Source organism: Misgurnus anguillicaudatus, chromosome 2 (assembly GCF_027580225.2).
Source record: "Misgurnus anguillicaudatus chromosome 2, ASM2758022v2, whole genome shotgun sequence".
NCBI lineage: Eukaryota > Metazoa > Chordata > Actinopteri > Cypriniformes > Cobitidae > Misgurnus > Misgurnus anguillicaudatus.
The window spans coordinates 44,408,561-44,422,219 of NC_073338.2; the positions used below are offsets into that span (position 1 = coordinate 44,408,561).

At 38.8% G+C, this 13,659-nt stretch overlaps 1 protein-coding gene across 3 annotated transcripts in view; it reads left to right on the plus strand.

Annotated features, from left to right (window-relative positions):
* The window catches only part of ece2a (endothelin converting enzyme 2a), a 115,634-nt gene extending 113,564 nt beyond the window's left edge, over positions 1–2,070 (plus strand). For 2 of the 3 annotated variants that reach the window (XM_073856316.1, XM_055203411.2), the window contains exon 4: positions 843–1,790. In XM_073856316.1, the coding sequence (XP_073712417.1) occupies positions 843–1,130 (288 nt within the window). In that variant the 3' untranslated portion in view covers positions 1,131–1,790. Of the gene's footprint in view, positions 1–842; positions 1,791–1,936 lie in introns of those variants that run through there. The other variant, XM_073856312.1, reaches the window with a different exon arrangement.
* Positions 2,071–13,659: the final 11,589 nt, after the last annotated feature.

Below are 13,659 nucleotides of genomic sequence, written 5' to 3' on the forward strand. Positions count from 1 at the left end.
ACGTTTTCACAACCTCACGTGCCCGACTCTGTGCATGGTTAGAAGAAAGACAGGAGGGCTTATTTTGTGTTATTTTTCTGTACGTCTATAGAAGTACTGGATATGCAAAAAGTCAATGCAAGAACTAAAAATATGGCCTGGATAATAAAGCACTTGTTGTATCAAGTGCCTGTGCAAACCACAAGTGGGTACCGACCCACCGTTTGTAAAGCCTTGCACTAGCTTACTGTATGTGTGATTCATTGTTCAGCATTCACCTTGAGACTGGTTTGGTCTCGTTCCAGGATGGCCGACCGAGTGTCGGAGTGCCATTAATCAAATGCGGAGAACGAGAGAGATCAATAAACCTGATCATTAGTTTCTTCAGTCGCTCACGTCACGCTGACATCATCATCAACTCGTCGGTCTGCAGCCGTGTTTCATGTTTAAAGCCACTTACAGTGCATTTGAGCTGTACATTTTATCACTCCATGCTATCCCTGGGGATCGAACCCATGACTTTGGTGTTGCAAGCTGAATAGTGTGAATTAACTAAAAAAATACAGATTAATTTTGAAAGCAGGAACGACGACTTTGTCCTCATTCGTGCAGATTGTTGGTGTCTCTTTCTGCTCTCTCGCTCTCCGCATATTCCATGTTGACACCTGAAGGTGTGAATTATTTATTTCTTCAGGCAGATGCTCTCACATTCATCACACACCCACAACTACAGACACTCATATTTAAATACACACAAATATACACGGACACAGCTGCGCATTATTGGTATCTAAATGCACAATTTTTTGCAGTGAAAGGCAAAAATGATATATGTAACTCTCCTCATTTGTATTTCTCCACAGGTCAGTCGTGTTTTGAAGCCTGGTGGCCGCTTCGTCTCGGTCACGTTTGCTCAGCCACACTTCCGCAAAAGACTGTACGCTCGGGCGGAGTACAACTGGTCCGTCAAGCACTATCACTACGGCAACAGCTTCCACTACTTCCTGTACGTTCTCACCAAGGGGGAGGAGCTTAGCCCGGAGGACGCGACACTGGAGAAGAGGCTGCTTGAAGAAGTCGAGGCTCCGCCTGCTGAAGTCATATGTCAGGAAGTGGATTCAGAGGATTTTCTAAATAACATTGGACTGTAGGTCAGAAAAAGTACAGCATTTGAATGTTCAAAAACATGCCATAAAAGTTTAAGTGATTTGGTGAAGTCACATACTAAAATTTATGCTGCATCATAGGAGGACAGAATTTATTTTTTTCATATATGGATTTACGTTTTGAAGATACTTACAGAAACCTTCGGAGATGCTGGTCACTCGTTTTAGTTGTTTTATTAACTTTAAGGACAAAATATGAAGTGTGATAAAATACAGGACAACACAGGGACTTACAATCTGAAATCTTGTGAACTGTAAACTTCATATTTGACTTGTTTCTCTCACACTGGAGGTTTAGAGCTGTTTTACTTGGAACAATGATGAGCTTTTAAACAACGAAATGCTTTAATATTTTGTTGTTTTAACATTGCTCTTTTATATACATTTTTTTATCCAAATTTATACAGACTTATGTGTTGTCTCTAAGCATTTCTCTCTCTCTCTCTCTCTCTCTCTCTCTCTCTCTCTCTCTCTCTCTGTCTTTCTCTCTTTCTGTTTCTGGATATTTTTAGTGTGATTGTGTTGATAGGCATGACAAGGATAAGTGCCTGGCACCCGCTTTTTTGTTTAGAGACAAATCTGTCACAAACACAAAAAGAACAAATAAACTCAAAAATAAACAGCTCTTCTGAATAGTTTACAAAATTGTGTGTGTGCGTGCGCGCATGCATGCGCGTGTGTTAAGATGAGAAATGGCTTCAGTGAACTGAAGGAGTAAGAAGGTCATTAATAAACTAAAAATCATTTATTTTTAATTTAGCTCTGAAATGTAATTACTGTCTATTTTTAAGACTGTAGGAAGGCGAATGACTTCCTGTGCTCCAGTGTGAACACATAAGAGATGAAAGTCAGATTCTCACACTGTCATACTGCAGTATAGAGAGGAAGGTCTTGAATCAGGTGAGCCCAAAACACAACACCAATTTATAAGTCACTTGTTGCGATACTGTTGAAAAAATGGCCAAAATATGTATCCCAGCTGTCACTGGGGCAATGCCCTTTGAAAAGGTCTTAATATGTACCAGATTTGTACATTTTTAGTACCAGTATGTACCTTTGAGATACTAATATGTGTCTTATAAGCTCTCTTGGGTAAAAATATGTACCTCTGAGGTACCAATATAAACTCTTTTGGTGCAAAGCTGTACTTAAAAGGGTACAGCCCCAGTTAAAACCTGGGCTCATATTTTGACAAGTAGGACAAATAGGTGTGCATTTGTTGTATAAATTAAACATCTTTCCTTTGTACTGTAATTGTCCTACAGTGAAAATTTGGGATCCGTAATTTAGCATTTTGAGTCTGTGTTAAATTCACCACCAGTTGTTATATAGTATGTGGTTGCTGGAGGTAGTTTTTTGTGGTTTTATACTGTATGTGTTTTTATTGTATTACGTATTTGCTAGGTTGGTCATTCTGACCGCAGTTTAAATAGCCCACCGTGATGTTTTCATCATTTCTTGTTCCCAAAGGGGCCCTTGACCATATATGTATAATAAAGGCTAGATGTCTTACAGTGGAGTCTCTAACGTCATCACTGGCGGCCATCTTGTCTCAGGCAGCTCGCTCACTCATAGCATTGTGTTTTAATGGTGCATTTACTTTTAAATGACCAAAATTCAATTTCTACAGATTTTCAAAAGGTTTGGTTTCTTACAAACGTCATTAAAGGAATAGTCCATTTTCTTAAAAGAAAAATCCAGATAATTTACTCACCACCATGTCATCCAACATGTTGATATCTTTCTTTGTTCAGCTGAAAAGAAATTATGTTTTTTGGGGAAAACATTGCAGAATTTTTCTGGTTTTGATGGACTTTAATAGAGCCCAACATTTGGTGCTTGACTCAACACTTAACAGTTTTTTTCAACAGAGTTTCAAAGGACTATAAACGATCCCAAACGAGGCATAAGGGTCTTATCTAGCAAAACGACTGTCACCTTTGACAACAAAAACAACAAATACACACCTTTAAAGCACAACTTCTCGTCTAGATCCGGTCGTGATGCGCCAGCGCGACATCACGCAATACATCATGACGTCAAGAGGTCACAGAGGACGAACGCGAAACTCCGCCCTAGTGTTTACAAGTGTTGAGAAAGAGGACCGTTCCTACTTTTTTGTATGTGGAATGATACTAATTAATGTCTTTGTGTCAGTTTATTGTTTACAATGGTCCGCAAAAGTGCGTTTTATATATGTAACACGTGACCCCCCTACGTCACTACGCATTTACGTTAGGTAGCGCTGGACCGGACCTAGACGAAAAGTTGGGGTTTAAAAGAGCATCTTTTTTATTTTTCTTGTCAAAAATGACAATCGTTTCGCTAGATAAGACCCTTATGCCTCGTTTGGAATTGTTTATAGTCCTTTGAAACTCCGTTAAACAAAACTGTTAAGTGTTGAGTTAAGTGTTAAGTGTTGGTGTCCATTAAAGTCCATTAAAATGAGAAAAATCCTGCAATGTTTTTCTCAAAAAACATAATTTCTTCTCAGCTGAACAAAGAAAGACATCAACATTTTGGATGACATGGTGGTGAGTAAATTATCTGGATTTTTCTTTAAAGAAAATGGAATATTCCTTTAACGTGTCTACAGGGTTCCCGCGGGGTCTTTAAAAGTCTTAAAAAGTCTGAAATTTAGAAAGTTAAATTTAAGGCCATAAAAAGTCTTAAAAATGGCCAGATTTTTACCCTAGGTCTTAAATTTAATTAACCCAAGTCTTAAATTTCTTACCTCTATTTATTCCCGAAAAGGTTGTCCGAAAAAAATAAAATGGTAAATTAAAATGCTGTAGAACTAATCAGTGACGGAGGAAGAATGTATTTGATGGGTGGGCAGAGCCGGCGCCAGACCATAACTAACAGGGGGGCACTCGACTTCCAACGGGGGGCACGCAATAGCAACAATAACTTGCAAAAACAAGACATTAAAACAACAAATACAGCAAGCACACACTCATACAACTAGTACAGCTCATTTCCCGTATAAAGTGCAAAAGACCAAAAACTATGCGCAAAACTATTGAACTTCGACCGCGACGTAAGCGCAAGCTGAGCGCAAGCTGAGCTCCGCTGCACTCGCGCTTGGCTCGACGCAACAACAAACCGCCCTCGCGCGGCACAAGCCATTGCAATGAATGGGTTTCATAGCGCAGCGCACACCGCGTCCTAGCTTTACCGCTTTACCATAATCACGTCGTAATGCTGTTAACGGTCTATAGGCACACTTCACATTTAAGCTTACGTAATTTAAAACAATGTAACTTACCTTTAAAATAGCTGATGACGGCGTGTAAGAACATTAAACTTCCTTAAAACAGTGTCCTGTAGATTGTAAATTCCACCTCGACCTCTAATCTCTGAGTTTGAGCCAGTCTGTGTTTGCATGAAGATGAAGCATGCGGTGCTGGTTCGTGCTAAATGTTCTAATATCCATATTTTACGCGATCCATTAAGTGCCGTGAAAAAACATGTTGCTAGTATCAAATATGCTAAAGACGTAAGACGGGTGAGACGCGGCAATACATCCAATCAGAGAAACTGGTCTATTTTAATTAAAGAAAACATATATCAACTATATTTTCCTCATTTGATTACATTACAAGTCATGAAACATTCAATGTTTAATTTATTTTAATTATTCTTAATATATTAATAAAAAACTTTGTAGGGGGGGGCACAACAACCTGTTCGGGGGGGCACTGCCAGAAGCGAAAAAATCAACACTGCTTTATTGAAAATCAACTTAACAGTCAGGCCGTCAAGTCCCGCGCCATCAACAATGAGTCAACTTTAGTGTTACACAGTTTTCATATGCAGCCTACAAATGCGACCTCTGGAGGCTACAGCCTTCGGATTTAGAAACGGCCTTGTTTGCAACACACAACAAACCACGAACAGCCTTTTAATAGTAAATTTCCTTTTCATTTCATTATTGTGTAATTAGAGAGGGGAATATACACGATGGCGGTATAGCGCATATTTATGCATATAACGCATGGTTGGAGAAAGTGTAAAACATGTTAACAAGGCACATATCAGCAGCTGACCATACTGATCTTCCCATATTAGTGGATTTTATTTGTCAAAAAAACAAACAAACAATAAACAAAGATATAATAAAAATATGATGTTTTGAGAATTTCTGAGATCATTGTGCCGCTTTGGTCTTAAATTTTACTCATAATGGTCTTAAAAAGGTCTTAAAAAGTCTTAAATTTGACTTGGTGAAACCTGCAGGAACCCTGGTCTATAGTTCTGAATGCTTGAACATGTTTCATGAACATTATTTGTGTATCAAGTATACAGTGTCATAGGTACATCTCTGACGTTTATAAAAAACCAAACCGTTATAAAAATCTGTAGAAAATTGAGCAAGTTATAGTTATTTAAAAGTACATGACCATTAAAACAATGCTACGAGTGAGCGAGCTGACTGAGACAAGATGGCCGCCACGTCCGGACGTCGGCCTCCATTGGCCTACTGATACATTTTATCAGTATGTATGTTGGAGATTGAACCCACAACCTTTTGCACTGCTAATGGAAAGCTCTACCAACTGAACTACAGAAACTGCATAAATCTACAGGATTTCTTTGATCAGTTTTATCATCTGCTGGGCAAAAATCATAATTTTGATGACTTAAAGTAATATCACATCAATTCTCAAAGCCACATTTGTAAACACAACCACTCTACAATAAAAAAACACAATTTTTTAAAATCCCAAAGCAGTCTCATTAGACATGCTGTTTTCATTCTCTTGATAATGTGATGTCACAATGATAAAGCCCGCCCACAGCTACTGACTAACAGTTCTGCATTACCATAGTTTCCACCCTTAGCGAGTTGTATGTTATCTGCCAAATCTCAATAGTGAGATACTTTTGTCTTAGACTGTATTCACAAGAATCAGATCTATTTTAATTAAAAACACTTATTGTCTTGTTTGGCAAGGGAGTGAGGAGCAGTAGCTCATTTGCATTTAAAGGTACAGACACGAAAACAGCACATTTTTGCTTTCACCCAAATAGTAGCATTTTGGACATGGTATAACAAATGATCTGTAGGGTATTTTGAACTGAAACTTATATTACATCTTGTAAAAATGGGCATAATGTGTGCCCTTTAATACTTAGGGTTGAGATTAAAATGCTTACGAGCAGTAGTGATACTTGACTTTTCGAGTGCTATTTAATAGCAGTGTGGCTCATGCTGTTTCGCTCGAACTCGAGTGAGAAATTGAATGTGTGACCTGTGAAAGCTGATGATGTAGTCACCGGTCTTTCCCCTTCACTGACGCTCAAAGCAATGACGTCAGGGCAGAGCCGGTGTCAGATGACCCGCTGATATCAGATGACCCGCAGGTATCGGATGCCGATTTATCCTGCGATCGTATACTCTTTCCCTTGAGCTGGCACGGGGCTCTTCGGGAACCTTGCGCGGCTATAACACCAGATAGCTGCTGCAGACAATAGGGGGAGACCCTGATTAGTTTAGTGATGGTTATGCTCTGTTTAACCCTTTATACTGTAAACTCAGACAGGCATTACTTGATATTGACCTTAAAAAGGGATAAAAAAAAATCTGTTAGTCTCAGCTTTACCCCAATGTTGTTTCAAACGCAGATGAATTATTTCTTTATTGTTGGTTTTGTGGTGTTGGTTGTTTCTTTTGCAGTTGTTGGCCATTATCAAATAAAATGCTTTGATATCTTGAGTTTATTTGAATCACATAATGCCACTTAGTTTGAATATACAGGACAAACCATTAAAACATTAACAATTTTGAAGATGCATATAAATTGTTGTATGTATGTTGGATTGGTGTGTTTCGAGAATAAACTAAAGCTGTCATATTTGAGAAGAATTTAAGGAGGCTTAGCAAAAATTATAGTTTATAAAGACATTCCAGGACAATGACAAAAAAACATTGCCACAAAAGAAGATAAAATAATAGTAATAATAATAATAATAATAATCCTTTTTTTTTTGTCATTTATTTCATCTCATTCATTCATATCATACATGAACGAAAAGAAAAGAAACAGGAAGAAGAAGTAAATCTTATAATACCTGTCACTTATATATGCACAGTCAAACAAAAAACAAACAAAAAAAAAAACAAACAAACAAAAAAAAAACAACAACAAACAAAAAACAAAAAAAAAAAAAAAAAAAAAAAAAGAAACTACATAAATGAGTTTACCCCACTCCTTACCACAACCACCAAAAAAATTATCAATACCACCTATCTTTTCATTTAATTATCATCCTCTTAACCATATTAGTCATCATTTTTTTTTATACCCTTCCAGAATATTTTTCTTATACAGGTTCTTAAATTTACAAATACTTTTGCAGCATTTCAGTTCATAGTCCAAGGTATTCCACAATTTAACTCCATAAATAGACAAACACCTCTGCTAATAATAATAACAGATAAAATTGTAGTCACTGTATGCTTTATTACCTGTGAGCTTTTTGTTTGTCTATGCATCTTTTTGCATATTTGAATGAAACCCAGATACTGTTTGCTTTTTAATATTATTATTTTTTTGTGCCATTTTTGCCTTTATTGATAGACAGTAGTTTGAGAGACGACAGGAAAGTAGAGGGTGGAGAGAGGGGTATGGGATCAGCAAAGGACCTTGAGCCGGGATCGAACTCAGGTCGCCGGAAGTGCGTTTGCACCATATGTCGGAGCATTGCTCACTACACCATCGGCTCCGACACTGTTTGCTTTTTTGACAGATTATTTTGTCCAATACAAATGCAGCATGAAGAAGTAGCGCCGGTGACTTCTTTTTAGAGGGCGCACAATGCGAAGTTCATCACAACATGTATGTAGCCCGTTGTGTGTGGTTGGTAATTTCAAAATATGTGTTCGGTGCGTCAAGTGAAATTATGTGCATCACGTGTTGTCAAAATAAGTGCCTGCTGCAGACGCGTCTAAAGACAGTCCTTCCAGAGAAACGCAGAGTTTATTTGTGATTGTTGCGGGCAAAAGTCCTTGATCTTTTGGCACGTTTTCTTAAAAACTGTGATGGAGTATGCAGGATATTTATGTAATTTTAACTTGCAAAAATTGCGTGAACATGCAAAAAAAACATTGATTTTCACGTCGCGTAATTAGGTCACTTCCTAACATTTCCATGACAACAGGTGGACATGGCTGCGCATGTGAGAAGTAAATGCAACATTTTTCAACATTCTGCTAAGATATACAGTATATGACTTTTTTGCTACAAAATGCGGGTATTATGAAATCATGCAAGCCCCGCATATTTTACGAGCAGAAATCTGCAATTTATGCGGCGAAAGTGCAGCGTATATAAAAATGCGGCCCCGCATAAATATGCACTCTTTGGCTGATTATGCATTTAATCATGCGATCGCATAATCGGGTTTTTCTGGAGGGACTGTAAAGGGTAAAAGAGACGCTTGCGTTTGCCAGATACACGCATAATCTTATATGTAAATGTGAGCGTTTTTTTATCATACAGTTTTATCAGCAGGCACTTATTTTGACAAAACACGTGATGCACATGGTTAACATGACGCAACAAACAAACATTTTGAAAACATGAGCAACACACATGACACTCCGAACACATATTTTTATTTGCTCCCCTCGGAAGAGCAGTCACGAGCCGCCACTGGCATGAACTTGTTTTTGCAAGTCAATTCAATCTACTATTTTAAGTTTTGATAGGTTAACATAACTTATAAAAACAAGTTGAAATTATTTAACTTATATTTTTATGTTACTTTAATTTAAATTTTGTACCGTACACCTCATATTTTACAGATTAAATCTAACCTGAGGGGCATTAAAAAGCAAATATTGGACAAATCCTACCCCTGCCATTACTTTTGGCCACTACTATCTATATACTACTAATGGTCATATACAGTATATTATGCTTTGTGAGAATAAATTGCTTTTCTACCGTCAGTGTAGTATAGGGTGCCTACCTGTCTCTAGTCTGCAAAATGATCTTTTTCATGAGTCACTGTGAATAAATGTTGTCATGTGATCGGAAACGATCATATGATCCCGTCATGACATTAATCAAATAATGAGATGCACCTGTTACGTTTCCGTAGGGACAAATGTGTGCTGTTGTTTAGCTGAGGGGGCGGGTCAGGATAGACCATTACATCACCGTCCAGGCCTGTATTGATAGCAGACAAGTAAACCCACTCACAGCCGGCAAGGCCGACTGACAACATGGGCAAACATTTCATTAAAGTACATTACGAGAGAGAGCTCAGTGTGTGTGCGCTCTGCTGCTTGTAAGGTCAAAGCAGGGACATTTTAAGAGCAGAGAGGTGGACTTCTAAACATGTAATTTATTTGTTGACGCCTAACCTAATATGATTGGTTGATAGGAATGTTGACTGGGTATTACAAGGACACTCTTGCTCTGACATTACATAAATGCATTTGGCAGACGCTTTCATCCAAAGCATGTGTACAAGGTATACATATTTTTATTATGTGTGAATTTTTTAAAAAAGTGAGTGAATTTTGATGTAGTTGGTGATATTATCATTCTCTGTGTCTCTTAAGCCCGGGATACACTGCACAATTATTGGCTGTCCCAGACGAAAGATTGCCATCCTGAAACAATCGTCGCGATTTCTGTGATCGTGGCTCTTCATCGGTGGTCCTATGTCGTACAATGAGAGAGGTTCAAAGACAGCGTTTTTTTGCTGCTACGACCTGCGTGCTGTTATTTGTTTACCACGAGCTCATGCTGGTGACGTTGCACTAACGTGTGACACAGCCGCCGAAGCTTCCGTGTCATCATCGTACAGTTTACATGCCTGTGGTACCCGAGTTTAAACGATCCATGTCTAATAAGGTAATGATCTTATAGGAGTGCAAAAATCCTGCAGTGTATTCCGGGCTTTAAAGGTGCATTGTGTAACTTTTAGAAGGATCTCTTGACAAAAATGCAATATAATATACATAACTATATTATCAGTGATGTATAAAGACCTAAAGCCCGATTTATAGTCGTGCGTAAGTTCTACGCCGTAGCTACGGCGTAGGCTATCCGTAGCCTGTGCGTAGCTCTGCGTAGCCTGTCAGTTCTATGTGGACCGCAATCCCTGTGATTGGTTCACCAGAACCCCTCCCGTAAGGTAAAAAAAACTGCGTCATAGGTATTTCCGTTTGCGACGGTGAAAACAAAGATGAGCCAAGTTGAGAAGTGATTTAACTTAAACTGCATTAAAAGTCACTGTTTATTTACTTCCATCATTGCTGGTCTTCTCAAATCATACACAACAAGTTGCTGTTTCTTCTTTGTTTGTGGGTTAACTTGCCAAGCTTCTTCTTCTCTGACGGTCGCAATGCTACTGCGGTTACACGCTTGGATACTGCCTACCAGCGGTTTGCGCGTGTGTTTGCACGTCGACGCAGAGGACGACGCAAAAGTATAAATGAAAACCTACGCCGTCGCGGCTACGTCGTAGGACCTACGCACGACTATAACGAGCCCTTAATGGGGCATACACACCAAACGCGAGTTCAACGATTTGCGCGAGTAGATTACATACAAAGTCAATGCAAAGACGCTATCAGATGCGTCCTCGCGTGGGGCATAACGAATGATGCGATATAGGCGGCGCGGGGGGTTTGCTGCAAAAACACGCGCTATTCACCTCAAACGCGTCTTCGGTCAAGTTGAAAATATTCAACTCGAGCGAAAAATTTGCATGACATAAAGTTAAATCCCGTTATTAATCTAGAGCAAGTAAAGCGATGCCCCACGTTTGTTGTGTACGTAGCATATACATAATGAACTGTATTTTTTATTACCTTAGAATAAACTGTTTTTATCTCCATGCACCACGGGTCCCCTTACACTGAAGTCGCCATCATATTTCTACAGTAGCTCTAAACGGACAAACTGTTCTACAGGGTGTGTTTCGTCCCTACGTTATCTCAGATGATGACAAGTTTGTCCTGTGGCGCTTAACAATGCGTTTTGAAATTGAAGTGTGAGCTGTTGGTTGCAATTCGCAATCACACCACTAGATGTCGTTAAAATTTACGCACAACACCTTTAATGCCGAAGTATGGTAAATTTTTGTATATGTGTATGCAAGAGTCCGCGTACAGTGCGCATGGCGCAATTTCCATCATCAGAGGAGTGCGAGTGTAATGTACGCGCACCGTCATATTTCTGAAACCCTGCGTACATTGTACATGTATGTCGCGCATAGCTCAGGAGATGCATTGCATTTTGTCACAATGCGCATGCGTTATAACTTTGTATAGATAAATACACACACATCCATCTATATATTTAAGAAATGTTTACATGTGTATATACATTTGTATATTTATGTGTAATTTATAGTATAAATTAATATAAATACTTAATATGTAAATTTAACTTTTTTCTTAAAATTATACATGCATGTGTGCATATTTATACATAATTATTATTCACAGTTCACACACACATATATAATGTAAACAAAAACTTTTATTTCGCAATAGATTAATCGCGATTAATCATAACACATCCATAGTACGTGTGCATGGGCTTCATATAATCCATATCAAACGTCTCTAGTTTGACTCACTGTAGAGTAAAATGAGGATTTTCTGCAATAAAATATCAGCAATTTATCAAAGCTGCACTGACCGAGAGCTTGCATAAAATCAAGGACATCTTTTAAATCAGATATCTCATTTCGTATCTTTCCCAGCAAAGCGCTCATTCAAGAATCTTGCAATGTCATCTCACTTTCTTTCTTATCATGGCATCATTATCGCCAGAGAGTTTGGCTTTCCATATTGGGTCAGACCGCAGTATCGCTCAGTCACCCTAGAGCTGTCGCGGGCCGTCTGTCTGTTCAGATAGCGTATCTGTGATCTCCAGCTCCGAGCAGCTTGTGTGAAGTGGTGAGGGATCCCCTGGGCATTGGAACCATTCAGGAACACGGAAACAGCCATGAAGGTGTATTAATAGACTTGAGAGGGTGAAGCTAAGTGTCCTTGACTTCGGTCGAGTGATGGACATTTTGCAATGAAAGGGCCTTGTGGATTTTTGAAAATAAATACGGACAGATGAGCTGTCAGAGGAGTATGCGCTGTGATGACTGGTTTCTCTCTTTGTGAATACACAAAAAATACTTGGATCATTTGTGACAAAATTGTTCTTGTAGATCAATTGGTAAAGCATTGCATTAACATAGCAGAGGTCATGGGTTACATTCCCAGGGAACATGCATATAAAATGTATACCATAAATGCAGTTTGGATAAAAGCATCTGTCAAATGTAAAATGTTTGTTTTTTGGGTGAACTTTTCCTTAAATAGTTCTCCCTTGGGTTCACAGACAAGGCTTAGGCTAGTCCTATACTAAAGCCATTGATTTTTCTCAAGATACCAGTAACGTCTTTTTCCAAGGCATGTTTTAAATAGATGCTTAAACATCTTAATTTAATTAAGGCCACGTCCTGGCTTTAGCTAAGCCTTGTCGGTGAAACCAGACCAAACTTTAGATTGGATTAATTGAAGTTGTGAAACATTAAGGGAATCGTTATCAGGATTGGATGTAAACTGGGATTAAGTATTGGAGTTTAAATTGATTTAGGTACGTGGGATCCTGAGCCTCATTGAACACATTGAACGTAGCAAAGCCGCTGGCGGACATACGACGACAGATCACAGATAAAAGCCATTGATTATCTTTTGGCTGGATCACAGGCATTGGATTGGGATTGCGTGTGGTGTTACACTGCTCTTGTGTGAGCGATGATGTAAAACGTCAATATTATTGTGAAATTTAACCGCATCAGATGTTTCGGGCCATGCTGTTTTAGAACGTTTGATGTAAACAAGAAACAGCATGTGTTGCACCAGCTGTGCAAAAGCAAGATTCAGACAAATGAATGAATTTGCTACAAAATACATTTTAGTTTTGACTAATAACATAGTCATGATTATGTTTTCACATAGTTATTTACTGATGTCATGTTTCGCTGTTAAAGGGCAACTATGGTCCGATTCATGATTTTACATTTCCTTTGGTGCGTTATGGCGTTTTTGCATTGCATAGTACCCCACAGTTTAGGTCGGGTCAGCTCACCTCACTTTGGCTTGGTTAGCTCTTCCATCAAGTTTAGTAACACTTCAGAGTGGGAGGGATTATAGGCGTGTCGTTATATTTGCACTGCCTACTTCTGTGACATCATACAAGTGAGAGCGTTGTTGTACATTCCCATACATTTATTCATTTCTCAGTCCGCCACAAAATTAAAATTGACCACCACAAATAGATGTTTGCACATCGCGTTTATCACTACATCTGTTTCACATGACAGTTCCTGTACAAACACCCATGACGTCAGTCAACACGCTCCGCTGAGCCTCATTTAAGCTGCAATTAAGCATATATGCGGACGTGCGCATTGCGAATGTGCCGCCACAAACTGCAAGTCTGTAAAAAACTGGTATGGGTTTCCTGATTCTTAACCAGTGGATCTT